The sequence below is a fragment of the Aquarana catesbeiana genome, linkage group LG08, assembly GCF_042186555.1.
Source record: "Aquarana catesbeiana isolate 2022-GZ linkage group LG08, ASM4218655v1, whole genome shotgun sequence".
Taxonomy (NCBI): domain Eukaryota; kingdom Metazoa; phylum Chordata; class Amphibia; order Anura; family Ranidae; genus Aquarana; species Aquarana catesbeiana.
In genome coordinates this window covers 281990774-282016555 of record NC_133331.1, presented here as the reverse complement: position 1 = coordinate 282016555, position 25782 = coordinate 281990774, and the positions used below count along the sequence as shown (strand labels likewise).

Here is a 25782-nt window from a genome sequence, read left to right as displayed (position 1 = left end):
TGGCACAACTGAATTAGTTAAATTTGAATTTGCATGTGAGCTTTGAGAACTGATAAGTATTACTTGTCCAAGTATCTTATCAAAATGTCATCATTTCCACAATATAATTAAGTAATTACTGGTTTCGATAAAGATTGCCAAAGTACCTTATTTACAGGATACACCTTTTAATGGTTATATACATACAATTATCTTGCCAATCTATTTCCTTAAAACAATAAAAAAAATCCTTATACCATCCATTCAAAGGACAAAAATATTTGGACACATTCATCTTCTACTTTTAGGAAAATACATATTTGTAGATCTAACTATTATTTACTTGAATTTATTAAGTAATTGCATAAAAATTTGCATATCGTATTATTATATATAGATGGGCACTGTTGCTACTCTGCTAAATTTACTGCAGGTGACTCAACTTCCCAGTAAAATTTATCTAAGATGGTGAGTGTGGGATAGCTATTAGGTTCAGTGAGCAAATTTATTTTATTTCTAATACATCTATGATATATTGACACATACACTAAGTTGCTATATTTTGTTAACCGTTCCATTTTTTTAAAGCAGGTATCTAAAAAGTAGGTAGATGGCAAAAAAATGATTAATGGTTTAATGTCTTTTTTTTTTTTTTTTTTTACGTGAGACTCTAAAGGTTTTGGGTCAGTTTTGCGTAGGTTTTAAATGTTTTTAGAATTTATTTTATATTTCATATTTAACATTTCAGTATTAATCTGTTTGTTTTGAATAAGTTTATATGCTTTAAAGTGATTTTTTAAAAACTTAACTACATGTACAAATTCTTTATTATAAATAATAATTATAATAATAATAAGTTAGTTAAATGCAAGAATGTAAAGGGAGGTTTTCAATATTATCTCTTATGAAGAGATTAAACATTACAATGTTGAAATAATTCTTCTCACACTTTTTTAGCTAGATAAATATAAAATATTGCATATGAATATTTTGAATTTTTTATATAATATTTATATATTTTTTTTGTTTTAAAAACAAACATATACTACAGGCTGCAGTGGTGCTACAGAGTATTATGGGTTCCACTAAAAGCGCAACAGAAGTCATTCAGTCTCCCTCTCTCTGATTTAAACTTTTTAGGGAGCCATCTGTGTACAGCAGGAATGAGAGGGGCAGATTCACTTGTGTTCATCATTTTCAGCTTGGGTTATTGAGCTCTGTATACAGACTATTTTCCCAATGCTAAGATAATCCATGAAAACCTGTGAATATGAGAAAAAAAATACTCCATCTGCTGTATATGAAAATATAAATGTGCAATATTACTTTATTAAAATATTTTAGCTCCAGCTATTATAAAGAAAGATAATATATATAGAACAAAACACTGTACATTAATTTGACTATTTATTTGAAAACAGAAAATGTATACACCAAATAAAAAATACATGTATTTATAAAAAATGCGTAGTTAAAATATAAGTAAACTTTGCTTTAATTTAGTAGAGTTAAAATGGGCCTTTAAAAATCTGCATAAATAAGTCCTGACATATAACAATTTACAGAAATCACATTAACTAAAAATCCCCCCCCCCCACGCACACACACATAATTTTTCTTAGGCCAAGATGAAATCATCAGTCTACGGCAGGCAGGAGGAAGCATTTCCTAAGTCTCCTGTTCCTCAGTGATAGGACTGTACATTGTAACTCTGCAGCTACTTGCAGGGTGAGAAACTGCACCAGTGATGATTTGTGTCAGATTTATGTGAACATAGCCAAGAACTGCACAGGCATCAGGATATAAATGACTGTGTCATCTTTGAGCCGGCATCTCAGTCCACGACGTAGATGGTGACCCTTGATGATGCTTGAACAAAGATGGCTTTGTCCTTCTGGAGAAAAGAAAGAAGATGAAGGCATTGTCAGGGGAAGCACCATGATGACAAGAAATAACGCACACATTAGAGTTACAAATTGCTTGGCATGCATGAACCTAACATGTACAGTATCTCACAAAAGTGAGTACACCCCTCACATGTTTGTAAATATTTTATTATATCTTTTAACCACTTCAGCCCCGGAAGAATTTACCCCCTTCCTGACCAGAGCACTTTTTGCGATTCGGCACTTTAACTGACAATTGCACGGTCGTGCGACATGGCTCCCAAACAAAATTGACGTCCTTTTTTTCCCACAAATAGAGCTTTCTTTTGCTGGTATTTGACCACCTCTGTGGTTTTTATTTTTTTGCGCTATAAACAAAAAAATAGCGACAATTTTGAAAAAAAACGCATTATTTTTTTACATTTTGCTATAATAAATATCTCTAAAAAATAATTTAAAAAGCATTTTTTTTCTTCAGTTTAGGCCAATACGTATTCTTCTACATATTTTTGGTAAAAAAAATCACAATAAGCGTTTATTGATTGATTTGCGCAAAAGTTATAGCGTTTACAAAATAGGGGATAGTTTTATGGCATTTTTATTAATAATTTTTTTTACTAGTAATGGCGGCGATCAGCAATTTTTATTGTGACTGCGACATTATGGCGGAAACATCGGACATTTTTGACACATATTTGGGACTATTGTCATTTATACAGAAATCAATGCTATAAAAATGCACTGATTCCTGTGTAAATGACACTGGCAGTGAAGGGGTTAACCACTAGGGGGCGGGGAGGGATTAAGTCAGTACTAGGGAGTGTTTTCTAACTGTAGAGGGGATGGGCTAGCTGTGACACGTCACTGATCTCTGCTCCCGATGACAGGGAGCAGAGATCAGTGACACTGTCACTAGGCAGAACGGGGAGATGCTGTTTACATCAGCATCTCCCGTTCGTCCTCTCCGTGAGGCAATCGCAGGTATCCCCGCAGGGATCTAGTACCCGGGACCCGCGACCCGACTCACGGAGCTCCCGGCCGGCGCGCATGCACGCCGCCAGTGGCGCGCACGCAATGGCATGGCGGGGAATTCAATGGGACTTACAGGTACGCCCATTTGCCCAGCTGTGCCATTCTGCCGACATACATTGGCGTGCGCCGGTCAGGAAGTGGTTAATGCGACAACACTGAAGAAATGACACTTTGCTACAATGTAAAGTAGTGAGTGTACAGCTTGTATAACAGTGTAAATTTGCTGTCCCCTCAAAACAACTCAACACACAGCCATTAATGTCTAAACTGCTGGCAACAAAAGTGAGTATACACCTAAGTGAAAATGTCCAAATTGGGCTCAAAGTGTCAATATTTTGTGTGGCCACCATTATTTTCAACCACTGCCCTAACCCTCTTGGGCATGGAGTTCACCAGAGCTTCACAGGTTGCCACTGGTGTCCTCTTCCACTCCTCCATGACAACATCACGGAGCTGTTGGATGTTAGAGACCTTGCGCTCCTCCACCTTCCGTTTAAAGATGCACCATAGATGCTCAATAGGGTTTAGGTCTGGAGACCTGCTTGGCCAGTCCATCACCTTTACCCTCATCTTCTTTAGCAAGGCAGTGGTCATCTTGGAGGTGTGTTTGGGGTCGTTATCATGTTGGAATACTGCCCTTACAGCCCAGTCTTCAAAGGGAGGGGGATCATGCTCTGCTTCAGTATGTCACAGTACATGTTGGCATTCATGGTTGCCTCAATGAACTTTAGGTCCCCAGTGCCAGCAGGACTAATGCAGCCCCAGACCATGACACTCCCACCACCATGCTTGACTGTAGGCAAGACACTCTTGTCTTTGTACTCCTCACCTGGTTGCCGCCACACATGCTTGACCTCATCTGAACCAAATAAGTTTGTCTTGGTCTCATCAGACCACAGGACATGGTTTCAGTAATCCATGTTCTTAGTCTTCTTGTCTTCAGCGAACTGTTTGCAGGCTTTCTTGTGCATCATCTTTAGAAGAGGCTTCCTTCTGGGACAACAGCCATGCAGACCAATTTGATGCAGTGTGCGGCGTATGGTCTGAGCACTGACAGGCTGACCCCCCACCCCTTCAACCTCTGCAGCATTGCTGGCAGAACCCATATGTCTATTTCCCAAAGACAACCTCTGGATATGACGCTGAGCACGTGCACTCAACTTCTTTGGTCGACCATGGCGAGGCCTGTTCTGAGTGGAACCTGTCCTGTTAAACCGCTGTATGGTCTTGGCCACCGTGCTGTAGCTCAGTTTCAGGGTCTTGGCAATCTTCTTATAGCCTAGGCCATCTTTATGTAGAGCAACAATTCTTTTCTTCAAATCCTCGAAGAGTTTTTTGCCATTATGTGCCATGTTGAACTTCCAGTGTCCAGTATTTGAGAGTGAGAGTGAAAACATCAAATTTAACACACCTGCTCCCCATTCACACCTGAGACCTTGTAACACTAACGATTCACATGACATCAGGGAGGGAAAATGGCTAATTGGCCCAATTTGGACATTTTCCCTTATCTCACTTTTGTGAGATACTGTACATATATTTTAAGATAGGTCCACTTTAAGCCTCCTAAATTATACAAGCTGTTAGGAGGCTTTAGAAAGATTAGCAGATAAAACCTATATGAACTAGGCCTAACAGAAGCAAAACCTTCACAGGTCTCAGTTTCCCAAATAATGTGTTTTAACCCCTTCATGCCTAAGCCTTTTTCTGACACTTTTTGCTTACAAGTTAAAATCAGTATTTTTTGCTAGAAAATTACTTACAGTAAATAGATACCTAAGATGTCATGCTTTAAAATTGCACACGCTCGTAGAATGGCGTCAAACTATAGTACTTAAAAATCTCCATAGGCGACCCTTTAAAAATTTCTACAGAATACCAGTTTAGAGATACAGAGGAGGGCTTGTGCTAGCATTATTGCTCTCGCTCTAACAATCACAGCGATACCTCACATGTGTGGTTTAAAACACTGTTTACCGCAGACTAGATGGTCCCTGCCCATCTCTATGGTCCTCAGAGGCCGGAAGCAACATCATAATGTCACTTACGGCTCCAGCAGATGTATACGCTGGCGTTTTCTTTTATCTCAGGCTTTTCAGTATAGAGGAGAGATGTGGGGACTTATAAACCCCAGATCTCCCTGTAAAGAGGACCTGTCATGCCCTATTCGAATAAGGGATGCTTACATTCCTTGTAACAGGAATAAAAGTGTTCAAAAAATAAAAAATTTAAGAGAAAGTGTGAGAATAAAAAATAAAATAAGCAATAAAAAAAAATAACATTTTTAAAGCACCCCCCGCCCCCTTGTGCGCGCAGAAGCGAACGCATATGTAGGTCATGCCTGCATATGTAAACGGCATTCAAACCACACGTGAGGTATCACTGCGATCATTAGAGTGATAGAGTAGCACTAGACCTCCTCTGTAACTCTAATAACCTGTAAACCAAGCATCGACTTTTTTTAGCAATTTTCTAGCAAAAAAAATAGGATTTTTACATGTAGAAGAGTTAGAATTGGCTTGGGTGGCAAAAATATTTTGGCTAGAGTTTCATCTTAAGTATTAGGTCAAGGAACCCACACATGAACTGACAGTTGCCCATCACACTGGTTTTGGCACAGATTGAGTGACATCCTTATGCCAAAAGATATCACTAGACATGCCTGGTTGTTGACCTCTATCTGCCAGAATCATTGATTGGACAGGATATAAAAGCCTTGTCTGGTCACTATTTTATTCTCCAAGGTAAATCAGAACATAAAGTTCCTGGTCAAGATGTATTTATGTGAAAGTCTAAAAAATTTACATAACTGACTGTCCTTAAAGGTCCTTAAACAAATTTAGAGTAAGCTTACAGTATCTGCAGTCATGATGGTATTTTTTAGTTGTCAGAAACATCAACTTTTTTCTCCTCTACAGGCAAGCTGTACATGGAATATGCAAATTGTGAAAGTTCTCGGTGTGCTTCTGCTCTTTGTGAATTCAGTGACACCATCCACCCAAATGTGCTATAACCCAGATGAAAATGCCTACTCCATCATCACATGTGGAGCTCCTGGGAAGAATGGCTTACCAGGCATAAATGGGACAAATGGAGAGAAGGGAGAAAGGGGAGAAACAGGTACAGTATAAAATAATCTGTTTTTAATAGCTTTAAATGCCTAAAATGCTGCTGCAAAAAGTTCCATGTCAATAGAGCAACTACCTCCAGGTCTATAGAGCATGTAGGCAGATGCAGTTTGTTTCCGTCACTGCAGGTGGCACTCAACCGTAGCAGTTCTGCATCTGGAGGGGGAGTCATGAGGAACAGAGTACCTCTGTGGTTTTCTGGGGTCATTGGGGAAGCGATCCAGTTAGATGCTCTCGGCCCATGTGACTCTAGCAACCCTCTTGAATATAGCAGAGCCTGTTTAGGGCCCTGACTCCTGGGTTTGGCTCGCTTTATGTGAGTGAGTAGCGTAGGGAAAGAAACCCCAACTTGTTAGGGACAGCACTAGTAATGGGGGGAAAGGTTCCTGATGAGGAGGGAAAGTGTAGGGTCACAACTCTGATGGACACCTTTACGATTGGGAATGAGATGACCAAGTTTTATACTGTACCTGACTGTGTCCCTTATTGCCAATGCACCCACCTACAAGCAGCCACTGCAAGGTCCATGTAACAGTCACCTCCAAGTCCATAGAAAAGCCACCTCCAGATCCATAGTGTAGCAACTTCCAGATTCACAGAGAAGAAGCCTCTGAAGCAAACTTCAGATTTATAATGCAGTCACCTTGAGGTCTATAAAGAAGTCACCACTAGGTTCATAAAGCAGATTACAGCAGGTACATAGAGAAACCACCTCCAAGTCAATCGAGCAACTACCACCAGGTCCATAAAGCAGCTACCATAAGGTACAAAGGGAAGCCACCTTGAGGTTCATAGAGCAGACACCCCCAGGTCTGCAGAGAAGCCACCTCCAAGTCAACAGAACAATCACCTCTAGGTCCATAGAGGCCAGATCCAGCCACCTATAGACCAAATACTTTACTATGAAAATATCAATGACCATATCCACAGCTAATATGTGGTCAACTTACTGACCTCTGGACCATTTCCCACCAAATGTGATAGGTGGCTTCACTTGCCAATAAAATAGTAAGGAATTGGATGGAATTGAGTAGATATCAACTATGGAATTAGTGGTTGAAATATGCATAATACAGCATTCAGTTTTGCCTCTGTACTGCTTTCCAAATAGCCCATTATGTAAAACAAATAAAGATGTAGCATTAGCTGATAGTTGTTGGCTACATTGTATTTAAGCAATCCTTTAACACATGTGTTTTAGTATAGAAATAAATGTCTGTATTTTGTTTCATGTGAAGCATTACCCCAGTCAGTTAATGTGTTGACTTGACTATTCAGGACCACCTGGGCCACAGGGACCATCAGGGGTTGATGGAGCATCTGGACTAAGAGGAGAACAGGGACCACCAGGACCAAAAGGAGAAAAGGGAGACATTGGAGCTGCAGGTAAAAAAGTGAGAACTTCTGGGTTCAAAGTCCAAAAGTTGATCAAAAATTGATCAAAGTTGATCAGTGAACATGAGACTCTTGTTAATTGAGTTCTCTGCTTGTCATCATGAAAGCCAAATCCGGGAATAGGATTTGACGTTGGTTTCACAAGAGGTGACTGGCAAGTGCCCATCATTTAGCTATGTATCCACCCACCAAGATTACTCTGGTAGTACAGATACCAGTCCTTAAATGAAACATATTACATTGTTAACTCTTCCACCATCCATGAGAGGGAATAGCCATGGTAAATATGATACATCCTTGGTAATCAAAGGAATAAAATGAACAGATAGCTGTTTCATGTATATTTCTTTATTTATTTTGGCCAAGGCTATAAAAATAAAAATATAAAGAAATATTATTGTATCCAAGTAAATCCAAGTAAATATGCAACATTGCATATTTATATTTTGTGTTCTCTTTTTAAGCTAGCTGGTGTAGCTGTGGTGAAAAAAAGACAATTGTTTACAGAACTTACTGAGTCTTTAGTGCAGACACCCCTCCCTTATCACAGGTTTCAATCTGACTAAAGGAGCCTCATAGCAAGCACGGTCTGCTGTGTTGTCTCTTTAGCTAACCCATAGCGCTCTGGAAATCATTTGTCATGTATTATAATACAACGACCAACAAAAAAAAGCTTGAAAATGTATAAACATAAAACAAAAAACTGGCTAAATGAAACTAACCCCAAACCATTATAGTTTCCCTTAAATGATGAATGTGTTGTTTTAAAAAGCTATACAAAAATATACAGTAACTTTGTCAATATATGTATTGACTTGACTTGATTTAATAGGACCACCAGGGCCAATGGGACCACCCGGGCCACAAGCAACATCAAGGATTGCTGAAACACCTGGACCAAGAGGAGAACAGGGACCACAGGGGCCAAAGGGAGATCAAGGAGAAAGAGGAATTTCAGGTAAATAGGAACATTGTCTATGAAAGTGAATGTTACTTATTGACAAATCACTACTTTTCAGTTCAAAACTTTGTGGACTTTTACTAAAGTTAACCTCAGATATGATGGTTGGAAGGGTCCATAGCTGAAAAACCTTACTTATTAGAGATCTTTTCATAAACATGCGCAATCATGTTGCAGATCATTATTTTTTGGCATGGCAATTTGCGCAAATGGCAAGGCATATTATTATTTAGTATTTTAAATAAAGCTTTTTGTTTTTCACAACCACACTTCAGTCTGGCTCTCTTAAACTTCTTGACAGTGCTTCTCTTTCTGTATCATGTTCCTCTTTAGCTCAGATCATCTGCATGCAAGTTTGTAAAGTCCTGCCACAGCAGTGTTCCCCATGTAGAGCAATATGTCAGCATATACCCAAGAAATACCTACGTTATTGTGTGACCCATTTTTTTTTTTAAGGTGGAATTTGTAAAAAAAAAATGAATCTCTGTTATCAACAGGAAGTCAGCCCCAATAATCCTGCTACTCTTCTAGTGGTTTTAAGGGCACCTAACAGTGGAGCAGACAGCATGGATGCTGGCCTGGTGCCAGGGGAAAGCATTATAGACAAGAGAGTGAGTTGTGGTAGAGATGGCATAGAGAAAGCACAAGGAGCATAAACCAGGCCAAAGAGCAGATTTTGAACCAAAGGAATGTAGAATAACCTTGAAAGGAAGTTCAGTGTCCATAAAACATCCACCTCTAGTTTCACAGAGCAACCACTGCATCAATACAACATTTACCCTCAAGTTTATGAAAACAGCCACCTACAGATACATGGATCAGCCACTTTCAGGTCCATAGAGCAAGAACCTCCAGTGCCATAGAACAGCCAACTCTAGGTACATGGAGCAGCTACCTCCATGTCTATAGAGCAGCCACATCCTCATAAAATTCTGCTGCATAAAGTTCCATGTCAATAGAGCAACCACATCCAGGTCTATAGAGCAGCCACTACCAGGTCCACTTAACAGTTACCTCCATGTCCATAGAAAAGCCACCTTCAGGTCCATAGAGTAGCAACTTCCAGATTCATAGAGAATAAGCTTCTAGGTCCATAGAGCAGCAAACTTCAGATTTATAATGCAGCCACCTTCAGGTCTATAAAGAAGCCACCACTATGTCCATAAAGCAGAAAACAGCAGGTACATAGGGAAACCACCTCCAAGTCAACAGAGGAACTACCACTAGGTCCATAAAGCAGCCACACAAAGTACATAGAGAAGCCACCTCCAGATCCACAGAGCAGAGACCTCAAGGTCTGTAGAGAAGCCACCTCAGTCAACAGAGCAATCACCATAGCCCAAAGACTTTACTAAGAAAATATCAATCATCATATCCACAACTAAGATCTGTTCCACCTCCTCAGAAACATGAATAAGCCACTTTCAGGTCCATAGAGCAAGAACCTCCAGTGCCATAGAACAGCCACCTTCAGGCACATGGAGCAGCTGCCTCCATGTCCAGCAGCCACATCCTCATACATAGAACAGATACCTCCATAGAAAAATCCCTTTCAGGTCCATAGACCAGCTGCTTTATTTCTGATGCTTTATTATGCAAATATTGAACACAATTTCCATGGTTGATATGTGGCCCACTTCCTTATATTTCCCAGTACTTTCTTTTTACCAACAGATATGATTGATGGTTTCATTGGCTGCAGAATAGTGAGGAGTGTCAGCCAGATATCGACACAAAAATTGTAATAGATGTTTACATAAAATAGGAGCTACCATTAACAGATAGTAATATGCTAATTGTCTTTTTTCAGGGATCCTTTAGCACTTTGACTTTAAGAACGGATACAAAATATGTGTTGTTGTTTTAAAGAAAGTGATCTGTCAGTAAATATATTGATTTGATCAACTAGGACCACCAGGGTCACAGGGACCACAAGGGATTGCTGGACCACCTGGACCAAAAGGAACACAGGGACTTCCAGGACCTAAAGGAGACAGAGGGGAGAGTGCAACTTCAGGTAAGAAAGCACATTTTCCTTTCTCTCATAAGCCATTTATGTTCACTGAAATATGGGCATCAGGCTGTTTCTAAAGTAATAACAGATAGATTTTGCTAGGTCATGTGAATATTCCAAAGTACAAAGAGAAATACCCAGTTATTGCATTAGACATGTCATCCATGAAATAAATAATGTATTAAGCAGCCCCACATCATGATTTTTTTGCATAATAGGCACATTCTAGTTCATCCTTGCTGAAGGACATTATAGACTGTCAATAAGGTTAGCCATTAGCAGGTGATGATGGTTGATCCAACTGGCAGAAAAACTTGCTTACATGCTTAAAGGCACTTTCAAATCAGTTTTTAGTGTGGCTGTTTGGGTATATGCTACGTCATGTTATTTAATAGTTTGATTCAATCTTTTCTGTCTTCTACACCCCAATTTCACTATGCTCTTTGCCTTGCCCTGTTATATTTGCGTTGGCCATGTGGAAAACTAGGGGTTAATCAGGGCTTATTTTTCAGCGGGAATGTGGGGGAACGCAGTTCCAGAACTCCCAGCACTAAATGGAGTGCTGGGGTATGCTGGAGGGTCTATTGATTACCTACTGCTTGGGGAGATTGACTGTTGCTGGAGGGATCATTTGTTGCTGGGGAAGTCTATTTTTGCTGCTGGAGGATCTATTTTAGCTGGGGGAATCTTGTTGCTATGGGGCCAACTAGCAATGGGAAGGGTCTATTGTTGCTGGCTGTTTGAGGGTCTTCTGATGCCGGCTGCCAGGAGATCTACTGTATTGTTAGTGGTGGGGTTTATTGTTGCTGGGGAGATCTATTATTGTTGGGGGGATCTATTGTTGCTGGTGGGGATCCTATTGTTGCTGGTGGGGATCTTATGTTGCTAGGGGTCAATTGTTGCTGGGAGGGATCTACTATTGAGGGAAGAATCTCTTGATGAATGAAAATAAGGGGTGTGGTGCCAATTAAATACCACTCTGTGTACCAGTGCTGCTCTTAAAATTAGTGCAAACTAATAAAGCATGAAAAAGTGTGTGTAAAGGGGACTAACTGGACAATTAAACCATAACGTGTATAAATAAATTAATAGAACCATAAAGGAATCAATCAATAAACAGTGGACCAATAATGTGAACCGATTCTGCAGACCCTTTGAGCTGCCTTTGTGCCGTTTGTTTCCACATTGGACATATGTAAGTGTAGCTTCCTTTTTATAAATAATATACTACACTATATCTGCCTTCTGTGGCTCTTTTTGGCTGAGCCAATTTTTCACAGCAATCTGTGATGGGAGAAAGAGACAGATGATTAGTGTGGAAGATATATGATACTGGAGAGTTTTTCTATTTGTGATCATACCTACCCAAGTTTGGAGGAGAGAATTAGATGGGAAATCTGATGGAAATGGAGATTGACCTTTGAACCGAGGAGTCTGTTATCTCTGATATCCATGCTTTATGGTCACTTGCTAGCCGAGTACATTGTGAGCACATTTTATGCTCACTTCGGGTGGAGCACCATTGCTTTGGAGTATTGGAGCACTTATTAATTCAGGAGCACGGTGTTTGGAGATTATACTGAAGATTGATTAATCACACCAATTATGAACTTTTACGTTTTGTATGATTATTGATTAATTATGTACAATTTGATTATATATTGATTGATCTATTTATGAATTGATTCACAGTGTTGGTCCATTGTTTATTGATTGATCCATTTATGGTTTCATTAATTTATTTATACACGTTATGGTTTAATTGTCCAGTTAGCGCCCTTTACACACTCTTTTTCAAGAATCTGTTGATGCTGGCTGCTGGAAGATCCACTGTATTGTGTTATATATCGGGGGTGCTTTTGTTGCTGGGGGATCTATTGTTGCTGGGGGAATCTATTGTTGCAAGAGGGGATCTATTGTTGCTGGGGAGTTTATTCTTGTTGGGGGATCTATTGTTGCTGGCTGCACAGGATCGTGCTCGGAGGTGGGTAGGGGATGGAGACAAGCTCTGTGGCTTACGCATGCATTTGCAAATGTGTGCAGACTAAACACCTGCTTTTAACGCATACTGTTAGACAGGTTATTTGGTTGTCTGCGGACTGGTGGTAAGTTAAGCTTAGTTTCTCCCTTGAATTTATCATTGGTCTTGTTTATACCTGTTGTTAGCCTTCCAATGCTTCTTACTGCGATAGCCAGCTATAGATGGGGGCAAGTGGCATCTTGTTTGTATCATGATGGAGACAAGGGGTGACTTGGAAGGGGAGAGTACCTTCTCTGAAAAAAAAGCCCTGGGGTTAATTTACTAAAACTGTCTAGTATAAAATCTGGTGAAGCCCTGCATGATAGCCAATCAGCTTCTAACTTCAGCTTGTTCAATTAATCTTTGACAAAAAAAAAACTGGAAGCTGCTTGGCTACCATGCACAGCCGCACCAGATTTTGCACTCCAATTTTAGTAAATCAACCCTTATGTCTGCTTATAACTTGAGGTAACTGCAACATTTTCTCCATATGCATAGCTAAGGTAGTACAAATAGAAAAATATATTGCATTATTCCTTTTAATTATATTTTTGGTCAAATTGACACTAATGTCCCCACTTTTTTGACTCCAGGTCCAAACATCCTTGGAGAATCTCCCACTACCATGCCACATGTTTATGCAAAACATTTTTGGCTGTCAGATCTTCTGACTGCTATCTCAAAGCGGAACTAAACCCCCCTATTGTTTTCAGCCAAAGAAGCTGCCATCTTGGCCCTTCTTAATCTTCAACTGCCATGGTGCTGCACGTGTGATCCGTTATGACTCCAGTCATTTCATGGTGTGACAGTTACAGTCCCAGAATGTAACTGTTTTTTGAAACAATTAAATCAATGGGTTTAGTTCCACTTTAAGCCACCAGGGGTGCCGGTTCACACAGGGGCGACTTGTCAGGCGACCTAGTCGCCTGACAAGTCACCTCCTGTTCTGTACAATGGAACCGTTCTAATTGGAGCGACTTAGAAAAAGGTTCCTGTACTACTTTGGGGGGCGACTTGGGGCGACTTGCATAGACTTCTATACAGAAGTCGTTTTGCAAGTCGCCCTGGCAGTCGTGTGCAGGTCGCCTCGGTGAGGCGACCTGCTAGTCGTGCCGCCCCCAATGTGAACCGAGCCTTAGGCTACCCATAGACATAGGGCAATGCTTGCCTGACCTGTCAGAGTCTTATATAAAATATTCTTTTGCTTTAAAATTTCTCCTTCAACTGGTTTCTTACATTTAAAATGGTCTTGTGTTAAATAATTTACCTTTCCAATGCTGTGAATAGGGATGAGCCGAACACCCCCCTGTTCGGTTCGCACCAGAACAGGCAAAAAATTTGCGCAAACACCATTAAAGTCTATGGGACACGAACATGAATAATCAAAAATGCTCATTTTAAAGCCTTATATGCAAGTTATTGTCATAAAAAGTGTTTGGGGACATGGATCAATGCAAAAAAAAGTTTTAAAAACGTCTGTTTTTTCGGGAGTAGTGATTTTAATAATGCTTAAAGTAAAAAAAATAAAAGTGTAATATTCCTTTAAATTTCATACCTGGGGGGTGTCTATAGTATGCCTGTAAAGGGGCACATGTTTCCCATGTTTAGAACAGTCTGACAGCAAAATGACATTTCAAAGGAAAAAAAGTCATTTAAAACTACTCGGGGCTATTAATGAATTGCCGGTCCAACAATACACATAAAAGTTCATTGATAAAAATGGCATGGGAATTCCCCACAGGGGAACCCCGAACTAAAATTAAAAAAAAATGACGTGGGAGTCCCCCTAAATTCCATACCAGGCCCTTCAGGTCTGGTATGGATATTAAGGGGAACCCCGGCCAAAATTTTTTTTAAAAATGGTGTGGGGTCCCCCTCAAAATCTATACCAGACCCTTCAGGTCTGGTATGGATTTTAAGGGGTACCCCGCACCAAAATTAAAAAAAAAAATTGGTGTAGGGTCCCCCCAAAAATCCATACCAGACCCTTATCCGAGCACGCAAACTGGCATGGAGGAATGATGGCATGGAGGGAGGCTCCCGCTGTGTGACGCTTCTCCTCTTCTGACAGTTCTTAAATAATGGAGGGTGGGGCCACCCGGTGACCCCCCCTCTGACGCACGGGGACTTGATGGGGACTTCCCTGTGGAATTCCCCGTGATGTCAGAGGGGGTCGGGGTCACCGGGTGGCCCTGCCCTCCATTATTTAAGAACCGTCAGAAAAGGAGAAGCGTCACACAGCGGGAGCCTCCCTCCATGCCATCATGGAGGCGGAGCGCCCCAGAGAAGAAGATGAATAGAAGAAGATGCAGCGGAGGAGATGCTGGACGAGAACACCGGAGGAAGAACCAGAAGAACCAGAAGAACTAGAAGAAGAAGAAGATGGAGGAAGAAATCGAAGGAAGATAGAAGATAGAAGATAGAAGAAAGAAGAAGCATTTAAATAAAGGAATTGTCAAAAACTGTCTCTTGTCATTTTTAACATTCTTGACAGTTTTTTTGTGAAATGGTAGGGGTACCCCCTTACCATTTCACACAGGGGGGAGGGCCGTTTAAAGGGGTCCCCTTGTTAAAGGGGGCTTCCAGATTTCGATAAGCCCCCTGCCCGCAGACCCCCACAACCACCGGGCAAGGGTTGTGGGGATGAGGCCCTTGTCCCCATCAGCATGGGGACAAGATGTTTTGGGGGGCTACCCCAAATCACCCTCCCAATGTTGAGGGCATGTGGCCTGGTACGGTTCAGGAGGGGGGGCCGCTCTCTTGTCCCCCCTCTTCCTGTGGCCTGTGAGGTTGCATGCTCGGATAAGGGTCTGGTATGGATTTTTGGGGGGACCCTCTGCCAATTTTTTTTTTAATTTTGCGCGGGGTTCCCCTTAAAATCCATACCAGACCTGAATGGTCTATTATAGATTTTGAGGGGGACCCCACGACATTTTTTTTTATTTTAGCCGGGGTTCCCCTTAATATCCATACCAGACCTGGAAGGTCTGGTATAGATTTTGAGGGGGACCCCACGCCAATTTTTTTTAAATTTTGGCACGGGGTTCCCCTTAAAATCCGTACCAGACCTGAAGGGTCTGGTATAGATTTTGAGGGGGACCCCACGCCATTTTTAAAAAAAAATTTGGCCGGGGTTCCCCTTAATATCCATACCAGACCTGAAGGGCCTGGTATGGAATTTAGGGGGACCCCCACGTCATTTTTTTTTAAATTTTGGTTCGGGGTTCCCCTGTGGGGAATTCCCATGCCGTTTTTATCAATTAACTCTTATGTGTATTGTCGCACTGGCAATTCATTAATAGCCGCGAGTAGTTTTAAATGACTTTTTTTCCTTTGAAATGTCATTTTGCTGTCAGACTGTTCTAAACACGGGAAACATGCGCCCCTTTACAGGCATACTATAGACACCCCCCAGGTACGAAATTTAAAGGAATATTACACTTTTATTGTTTCACTTTAAGCATTATTAAAATCACTACTCCCGAAAAAACGGCCGTTTTTAAAACTTTTTTTGCATTGATTCAGGTCCCCAAATACTTTTTATGACAATACCATGCATATAAGCCTTTAAAATTAGCACTTTTGATTTCTCCCATAGACTTTTAAAGGGTGTTCTGCGGCTTTTGAATTTGCCGCGAACACCCCAAATTGTTCGCTGTTCGGCGAACTGGTGAACAGCCGATGTTCGACTCGAACTTGAAGCTCATCCCTAGCTGTGAATTTGTCTTATAGCTTTTTTAGGATTAGAGGAGGAAGTTTAGGTCATCTTGATTAGGTGGGGAAGGCAATCTCACAAGCTGTTGAGAGTGGAAGCAACAATGTATAAAAAGCTTCAGGTGTCCTACAAAAAACCCCATAAACACAAAAACAAAAATCAATGAATGTACAAAAAATATATTCACATGATTGTACCCTAGAACTCTAACCCACAGTTAAAAACATTTAAAATGATAAACATGGACCCCATCCCTTTGGAGGAACCAATGGGTAGATTTGCCATCTTAACAATTATATACAAAAAATTATAACAAAAAACTACTGAGATTAAATCAAAATACTATCATCTTTAGAAGCATTTACCATACCACGTTATGTTAAATGCAAACTAAAAACAATAGCCAAAAATTATGAACTACTCATAAGTTCCTCACCAAAAAAACCCCACAAAGAATACCAATATAGGATAACAATAAAGCAATATAACAATCCTGCTGGAATATAATCATGCAAAGACAGCCTCAGAGGAACCATTGGCCTAAAACAGAGGTCTCCAAACATTTCAGTATGAGGGCAACATTGCATATTTTACAAATATTTATGGGCCAAAAAAAACCAAAAAAATCCCAATCAGAGTCCCCTACATCAGGGTCACCATTAAATTCCCTTTTACATAAGATTACCCATAGAGTCTCCCTTACCTCAGAACCCACCCTTAAAGTCTGGGTGCATGTTGGGGAGGAGTTAAGTGGAGCCTCTAATAAACACATTAAGGATACGCCATTGACCCTAGCTGCAGGCTGAAAAAAAAATCTTGTAGGGGGGGGGACCTAGTTTGGGACCCCCTGGCCTAATAGATGCTGAGCACAAAGCATTGCTAAATACTGCGTATAGTAAAGTCCCAGAGTGGAAATGTACTAGACATCAAAGATGAATCGGTCGTCCACTTAAATAAGTTCCTTCAACAGGCACAATTGGTTTTTGGAATGTAAAAAGCAAATCCAAGAGGGATAAACCACTTTCATGTTATGCGCATCAGCATGCTTATTGGTGTAAATAAATTACTTTTGCCATCAAGGCATAACTATGCATCATCTCCTTTTTTACTCAGTGATTGAATCTCTCAGAAGGCAATTTAGTGGCTTCGAGCAACAAGTGAAAGATCTCCAATCCAGACTAGCAAAAGGTTAGTTTTCACAATTTATGTTGGGATTTTTTCTTACCTGTATAAAGCATTTAGGTTGCTCATGTTGCATGTAGTAATGCTTTTGTTCTTAATCATGTATGACAACTAGTGTAGGAAAAAACAAGTAATTATAAAGTAATGCTTATTATTATTGTTTTTGTTTAAAAAAATGTATTAGATATTTAGGAGAAATACAACAAATAACCTCCAAAAAACATTAAAAACAGAATGTTGATTTTTATAATTTCTTCATTTTTGTCACTGACACCATAATGGTGGAATATAATATACAAGCCTATAGAGTGAACGTGAGACATCAATCCTTGCCTTTCTGAAAGCGGACCTTTAGTCATTTTTTCAACTTTCCATCTATTAAATCTTCTGCCCTTGTTGTTTTAACGTTTGGGTAATAAAACATTTTTTTTTCTGACAGTAAATACCTTATACAGCCCACTTCCTATTTCTCTCATGAGAGTTTTCCAGGAAGGGAGGGGGGATGAGTCATAAGAGGGCCAATGAGAGCTGCAGAGCTAGAGGTGTGCCTCTGTGTGTCTGTGTAAACCCAGGAAGTGAACAAGCAGCAACTTCAGCTGCCCACAGTTAAAATGGTTGCAGCCAGACTCAGTGGAGGGAGATTTCTACAGCATATTTGGCAAGTACAAAATCACAGTATATATAAAATAATACGCAAAGTGGTTGGAGGGAAGCTTCAGAATGGCAAAGATGTTTTCATTTCAAATTATGTGAGCAGTTCCTGCTTAAGAAAGCCATTCCTTGTAGGGGAGCTAACCTACACGACTTCACAAATGCCCCAATACTCACACTCTGTAGGGCCGGTCTATCATTAACCATTTTTTTTCAACCTATAAGGCTTAATGTACACGGGACGCTGAGGCAACATCCTCTGAACTAATTTTTTGATAGCTTCAAACCGGCGTTTAAAAAGGCCCATTTTGCCGCGTTTGCATACCGCATTTTACCGCGTTTGCGTCTAGGAGCGTTTATTTAAGATGACATCATAGGACCCTACCAAAGCCTGAAAAACAGTATTATTTAGCTATTTCAGCCATTCTGTGAGGCCAGAGTGAGTAACAGCAGCTGAGAGAGCAACAGTGTACTTGTATCTACCTCAATTTCGGTGCTTTTACTATGGATCCCATAATGAGCATATGTGAGGAAAAAATGCTAATTTTTTAATATATTTAATTTTTAAATTGCAATTGATTAGTATATTTTTTGTTTATTTTTTTTTAAAAAGCTGTATATGTAATTTAATTTTTTTTTATTTATTTATTTTGTCTTTTTTATGCAAAATTTAATTGCAATTTTTTAAATATATTTAATTTTTAAATTGCAATTGATTATTAGAATTTTTTGTTTAATTTGTTTTTTAAAAGCTGTATGTGTAATTTTTTTTAAAAATATTTTTAATTAACCGGCAAACCCTAACCCTAACGTGTTCTTCAAGGGGAAAACCCTAACCCTCTAACCCTAATGGGAAACCCTAACCCTAACCAGAAAACCGAACCCTAACTTGTTCTTCAAGGGGAAAACCCTAACCATAACACCCTAACCCTAATGAGAAACCCTAACCCCTAACCCTAACCGGAAAGCCTAAACCTAACCATAACTGGAAACCCTAACCCTAACTTGTTCTTCAAGGGGAAAACCCTAACCATAACCCCCTAGCCCTAACGGGAAACCCTAACCCTAATCCCTAACCCTAACCGGAAACCATAACCCTAACGGGAAACCATAACACTTACCATAACCCTAAACTTGTTCTTCAAGGGGCAAACCCTAACCATAACCCCCTAACCCTAATGGGAAACCCTAACCGGAAATCCTAACCCTAACAGGAAACCATAGCAATTACCATAACCCTAAATTTGTTCTTCAAGGGGAAAACCCTAACCATAACCCCCTAACCCTAATGGGAAACCCTAACCCTATCCCTAACCGGAAACCCTAACGGGAAACCATAATACTTACCATAACCCTAAACTTTTTCTTCAAGGCGAAAACCCTAACCTTAACCCCCTAACCCTAATGGGAAACCCTAACCCCTAACCGGAAACCCTAACCCTAAATTTAATGCAACTATGTTTGATCAAGTCGGGGGTGAAGCTCAATGGTGGGGTCATCTGGTTGAACTCTAACAACATATAGGTCAAATTCCAATTATACTTTGGCTAACAGCAATGCTGGTGGTGTATTGGATTGGATCATGCTCATTAGGGGTATACAAATGGTCTATTAGGCATAGCAAGCAATTACAGTTTTTTTTTTTTTTTAAATAGTGTTTTTTCATCATTTGCTATCATTTTTAAGTTTAGTAATGTTAAAAAATAGGGCACCTGTAAAAACGCTTATAAACGAAAATGCGGCTAAACGCCGCTACTGCGTTTAGCCGCATTTATCGGCATTTTGCATCTGAAACGTCGGAAATGTTGGCGTCTGAACTAATTTTTTTGCCTTCAAAGAAAAGCCTATAAATGCAACTGCCTAAAAACGACACTAAAGAACCTGTGTACATGTACACATAAGATAACATTGGATGAGTTCAGGGGCAGCTGAAAAAAGCAGCCAACTGCCTCTGAACGTCCGTTTACCAGCAGCAGTGTACATGAGGCCTTAGGGACCTCTTGTATCAAAATTTAATAAGGAATTCCTGTTTTGAATATCTAAACCTTCATTCTCCACCTATGAGTTTAACCGGTTCCTGACCGGCTCCTGTACATTTCCGTTGGCAGAATGGCACGGCTGCGCAAAGTAACGTACCCGTACGTTACTTTGAATTTGCTGCTGTGTGCACGCGCCGCCTGTGTCAAAAATGTGTCAAAAATGTCCGACACGTCCGCCATAACGTCGCAGTCACAATAAAAAGCGCTGATCGCCGCCATTACTAGTAAAAAAAAAATTATTAATAAAAATGCCATAAAACTATCCCCTATTTTGTAAACGCTATATTTTTTGCGCAAACAAATCAATAAACGCTTATTGCAATTTTTTTTTTTACCAAAAATATGTAGAAGAATACGTATCGGCCTAAACTGAGGAAAAAAAATGTTTTTTATATATTTTTTTGGGATATTTATTACAGCAAAATTTAAAAAATAATGCGATTTTTTCAAAATTGTCGCTATTTTTTTGTTTATAGCGCAAAAAATAAAAATCGCAGTGATGATCAAATACCACCAAAAGAAAGCTCTATTTGTGGGAAAAAAAGGACGTCAATTTTGTTTTGGAGCCACGTCGCACGACCGCGCAATTGTCAGTTAAAGTGACGCCGTGCCGAATCGCAAAAAGTGCTCTGGTCAGGAAGGGGGTAAATCCTTCCGGGGCTGAAGTGGTTAAAGTGCAGTTTTTCATCTGATTGAATTCTGCATTAGAATATAGCAAACTCCTTTTCGAGATACTTTTCTTAAGTAAGTCTACATGTATCTAGATTGCTCTGAGAATGCCAATGCATTTGGAGAAAACCAACACAAACATAGTTAGTTGGGGTTATTCAGACCTTGTATCTGCTGTGTGTGATGTGATCAGGGATGGGAATCATGGTAGGCCTGGACAAATTGGTCCTTATTGGCCAGTTTGGTTGCCCAAATTCTTATCTGCTATAATGTAAACAGCCGGGATCCATGACATCACCTAGGATCCTCTGCGCTGTGTTTACATTACCACAGCACCAGAAATGTGTTATTTGTGGTGGGAGTGCGATAGGGAAACATCATCAAATAAAATGATGGAAATGTGGCGCTCGCAAATGTTATTAACATGTGTGACTAAGTGTAGATGAGTGCAGATGTGAAAATATAAAGCAAAAAAACATATAAATATATATAAAGCAAAAAACATATGAATAAAGTCCAAATAAATGTGCTGAATGTTCTGATCCGCAATGGAAAAAACTTTTTAAGTGCAATGGACCACAGACGCTCCAGGACTTTTCAGGTGCAGAAACGTCACCCCCACATGTGTCCCCACTCACCAAATGGCGATGACCCCCAGCTTTGCAGTCTGGGGGTCACTTCAGGCTTATGTGATGGTATCCAGAGAAGCTCAGGAGTGGTGTTGTGCACATCAGATCAAAGGATTTTGTGTTGGAATTTCTCAGCAGAATCACCAGGCACCAAAAAAGGATAAAAAATGGAACTAATAGTGAAAAGTACCGTTTGAAAAGGGATTTATTCCATATACAAATGGGTACTTACAAAATAGTTGATAAAAACAGGCATGTAAAGGGATTAGAGATGGATCCGGATGCTGCTCACGGCATGCGTTCCAGAAACCAGGAAGTGCGTTCCAAGGAGCAGGAAATGACGTTGGTGCCACCGGAACTGGGCACAGACTGCAAAGCTGGGGGTCATCGCCATTTGGTGAGTGGGGACACATGTGGGGGTGGCGTTTCTGTACCTAAAAAAAGTCCTGGAGCATCTGTGGTCCGTTGCACTTAAAAAGTTTTTTTCCATTGCGGATCAGAACATTCAGCACATTTATTTGGACTTTATTCATATGTTTTCTTTTTCACGTTTTTTTCACCATTCAGCGCAAGTTTTAAATTTTATATTATTCACAAACATCATCAAATGGCATGTCAATGTGGTAGTAGGGAAACATCATCATGTTTCAGGTCTTTGTGATTAATGAAAAGTCACGTTGCTGGATGCTGTGATTGACAATGAATTTACATTGGGGATTATTATTTACATTCAGAAGTATAAACATAAATTATATTACAAACCTTATAAGTGATACCATAAATAAATGATACATATACTATAAAAGAGATCCTTGAAAAGAAAGTCCACACACCAAAAAAAAATGTTTTGTGTAATAGCACCATCACTCGTGTAGGAGAAAAAACAAACTCACCAGATAACTAAAATATGAAAAACTTGTGTAGGAATCAAATCCTTAGAAGGATGAAATGCCTCAAGGAGGGATAGTCCTTTAGCTTGATATTGTCAGCTGATGACGTGGAGACACGAAATGCATTGAGGCTGCATGCTCGCCCGCACTAATGTCACTTCTGGTATGCCTGGTTCCAGTCTCTGGTGTGTTGGAACGCACACCGTGGGTTCTAGGAATGGCGTGTGCCTCTGCTGTCTGGCTGTACATGCTAGTGCTAACATATTAGCACCTACGAATGTAAGTGCACAATTTAGCAATTGAGTTTCAAGTTTGTCCAAGCTATATTGCTCTATGTGATAAATTTTGTTTTCCCGAGCTTCTGTCTTTTCATGAGTCTAAAGTTACACCAGCTGATGATATCAAGCTAAAGGACTATCCCTCCTTGATGTATTTCATCCTTCTAAGGATTTGACTCCTACACAAGTTTTTCTTATTTTAGTTATCTGGTGAGTTTGTTTTTTCTCCTACACAAGTAATGGTGGAGCACGGATAACTATTTACTTGCTACTATACAAAACAATTTTTTTTTCTTTTTTGGTGTGTGGACTTTCTTTTCAAGGATCTCTTTGATAATATATATATCATTTATTTATGGTATCACTTATAAGGTTTGTGATAAATTATGTTTATACTTCTGAATTAGCACCGACCTTTATATTTTTTAACTTGTTTATGGGTGATTGCTTCACTTGAAAAGGGGCAGCTTTTTCATAATTTTTTTCACATTTTGATTGTGACATATTGTTTGGTGCCACCACTTGTTAAATGACATTTATTAATATTTACATTGTTTGTATTGTAATTTCTGTAATGTTATCAAAGGACTTTTTCTTTGGGTTGGTGTGTTTATTTCCATTTTGCTCTTTCTGAGTAATAAGGGTTTTACCACTGTATTCATTCCCCTGGAAGGAGGTGGATATTGGGGGGCACCCTTATTATAGCGGGGGATTTCAGATCCCTATAAGTCCTCCCCACAAACTGCCACATCCTTTTTGGCAGTTGAGGGAAAGAGGCCCTTATCCCTCAACATTGGGACTAAGTGCCTTGCAAGGCGTGGAGTCTTTGAACAAGGCCAGGTTTGATACAGAAAGGGGGAGACGCGCACTCACTGCCCTCCCTTTAATGGCCAACTAGGCTATTTGGAATTTTAGGTGGAACCCATGCCATTTATTTTCTGTTGAATTTTGTAGCACTATGCATGGTTTATGGCATCCTCCAGATATTTTACTTATAGGAATTGTGTATCTGTGAATTTTCAATGTTGCCCCATGAATGTTAATCCCCATGAAAATACCTTCTTCCAACTGAACAGGAAATGTTTTTGCAATGGTACATGTCCCCCTGGCAATGCCAAACTCCCCATAGCTTTTTTTTTTTTTTCAAAAATAGCTTGCCTATCACCTTCAACTTGGCCAAAGGAAATAGTTTTGCCTTCCATTTCAACAAGCCTAGCCTATAAGTTCAGGGTTCTTGATGGGTTTGGCAAATGTGGCTCAAACCAAACCTGGGTAGATTTACTCACCCCAAGCTGGGACAGAACTAGCATGTTAAAGCTGAACCCCAGGCAAGTATAAAAGATAAATGCAGCCCTGTATTCGTGTATTTTTTTTTAAATGCAAGTTGTGCAAGTATCTAAATTTGACCTGGAATTGGCGGCTTGCTGTCCCTGTACATTAGGGAAAGGATGAAGCAGTACAAGAAGCCAAACTGTTCATGTGCTGATAGGAGGATAAAGCAGAGTGACAGAGAAATTGGTTCATCACCATGCTGCTTCTCCTTTCACTGTCCAATCACAGGCTGGGGTGGTCCACAGACAAGCTGGGGTCAAAGGAAGTGGGTTTATTGATGCTGGCCATCAGACTTGGCAAATCTAGTGAAAGAAAAAAGTAGATGGATTTAAGGCAAATATTGCTGCAAAAGCTGTTATTGGTATTTTATCTTTTAATGGGCTATTTATTATTATATTGCTATTTTTGGCCAAAGGTCTGCTTAAAGAGTAAAAATGTAAATATATATAAAATGACAGAGAGCTTTGATTTTTTGTTTTTTTGTAAATGTTTATCAACCATCAGCTGGAGCACTATTTAAACATATGCAAAACTTGAAGCACCCCAGTCTTAAATGTAAAAACTTAAATGTTACTTGTCAGTGGGAACTGAGCCTTGGATAATGGACATAACCACTTTAATGAAATTAACATCATATCAGAAGTCCCCTTCACATCACAGTTCCCTTTACTTCAGAGCCCCCTTTACATTAGCGGTCCTCCCATCACATCAGAGCCTCATTCACATGAGAGTCCCCCAATCACATCATAACCCCCCCCCCCTTCACATAAGAGGTCCTCCATTGACATCAGAGGTCCCCTCATCACATCAGGCCACCCCTTTACATCAGAGTCTCCTCTTCACTCCAGAGGCCCCCTTTCACGTCAGAGGCCCCCATCACGTCAGAGGTCATTCTATCACATCAGATTCGCTTTCTAAATCAGAGGCCCCACTATAGATGAGAGACCCCCATCACATCAGAGTACCCTATGACAGATTGCTCTCATCACATTAGAGTCCCTCCATCACACACTCTCCCCATCAAACATACATCTCCGTCAATCAATCAAACAGTCCCCTCTTCACATCAAAGCCCTACCTTTTGGCTGCAGCAGCGGGGCAGGACTTCCATCCTCTCCTGAATGCTGAGGTGACCCTGCATGCCCTGTATGAGCAGGTCGGCCACTTACACCATAACAACCAATGAAGCCTTGCGTTCGGCACTAGAGTGTCATTAGTTGTTATGGTACTGGTGGCCACCCACACCATGGCAACTCATGACACCGATCTGGGGCAAACTTTCTTTATACACTGCTATAAATTTTGGTTTATGTGTAAAGTCTAATGATCAAAAAAAAAAATTGTACCTGTTCTTTTCTCCTATTTTAGTGGAAAAAAAGCGAAGATGGTGGGGCTAGATGTGATGGAGATATCTACGCTTCCAACGATGATTGGTCCAATTACGATGGCTTTCCCTAAAAATTTTGCAGAAAATCAAGCCGTACTTATCACTCACAAATGAGATACAGAGAGAAGACACTTTGCACTATCCATCCAACTCATTTACTACTTCAACTGGGACTGAAAAAAGAAGATTGAATAGAAGAATAGAAGATTGTGTAGAAATATACAGTATAACAGTAAAGACTGGAATGGTTTAAAATGTGAAGCATAATGTCTTTTCAACTGAGTTTTAATCTGATTGAATTATCCACATTATTTGTAATCTACCTTTAAGCTTTGAAATTCATTCATTTGTAATTTTTTTTAACTAAATGTAATAATTACCAGGCCAATAATCTCAAATCTTCATATGATAAATTACTTTCATGCATCTGTACAGAAATTCAAACAAAAACAAAATGTTTCTTGGTTATAAAATAAAAACTGTCCTTTGCATCATACCCAAAGCTTAGGTATTTGTTTTGGTGAATATTTCAGATTTGTGGAATCTTATCACTGTTAGTTTAGTTTAGCACAGTGGTCTCCAAACTGCGGCACAG

General features: G+C 40.0%; 1 protein-coding gene across 1 annotated transcript in view; it reads left to right on the top strand.

Annotated features, from left to right (window-relative positions):
* Positions 1–25567, top strand: part of LOC141104642 (uncharacterized) — a 47422-nt gene extending 21855 nt beyond the window's left edge. The window contains exons 2-7 of the mRNA XM_073594304.1: positions 5816–6017; positions 7304–7411; positions 8253–8378; positions 10291–10398; positions 17244–17318; positions 25169–25567. Coding sequence (XP_073450405.1) covers positions 5816–6017; positions 7304–7411; positions 8253–8378; positions 10291–10398; positions 17244–17318; positions 25169–25197 — 648 coding nt within the window. The 3' untranslated portion in view covers positions 25198–25567. The remainder of the gene's footprint in view (positions 1–5815; positions 6018–7303; positions 7412–8252; positions 8379–10290; positions 10399–17243; positions 17319–25168) is intronic.
* Positions 25568–25782: the final 215 nt, after the last annotated feature.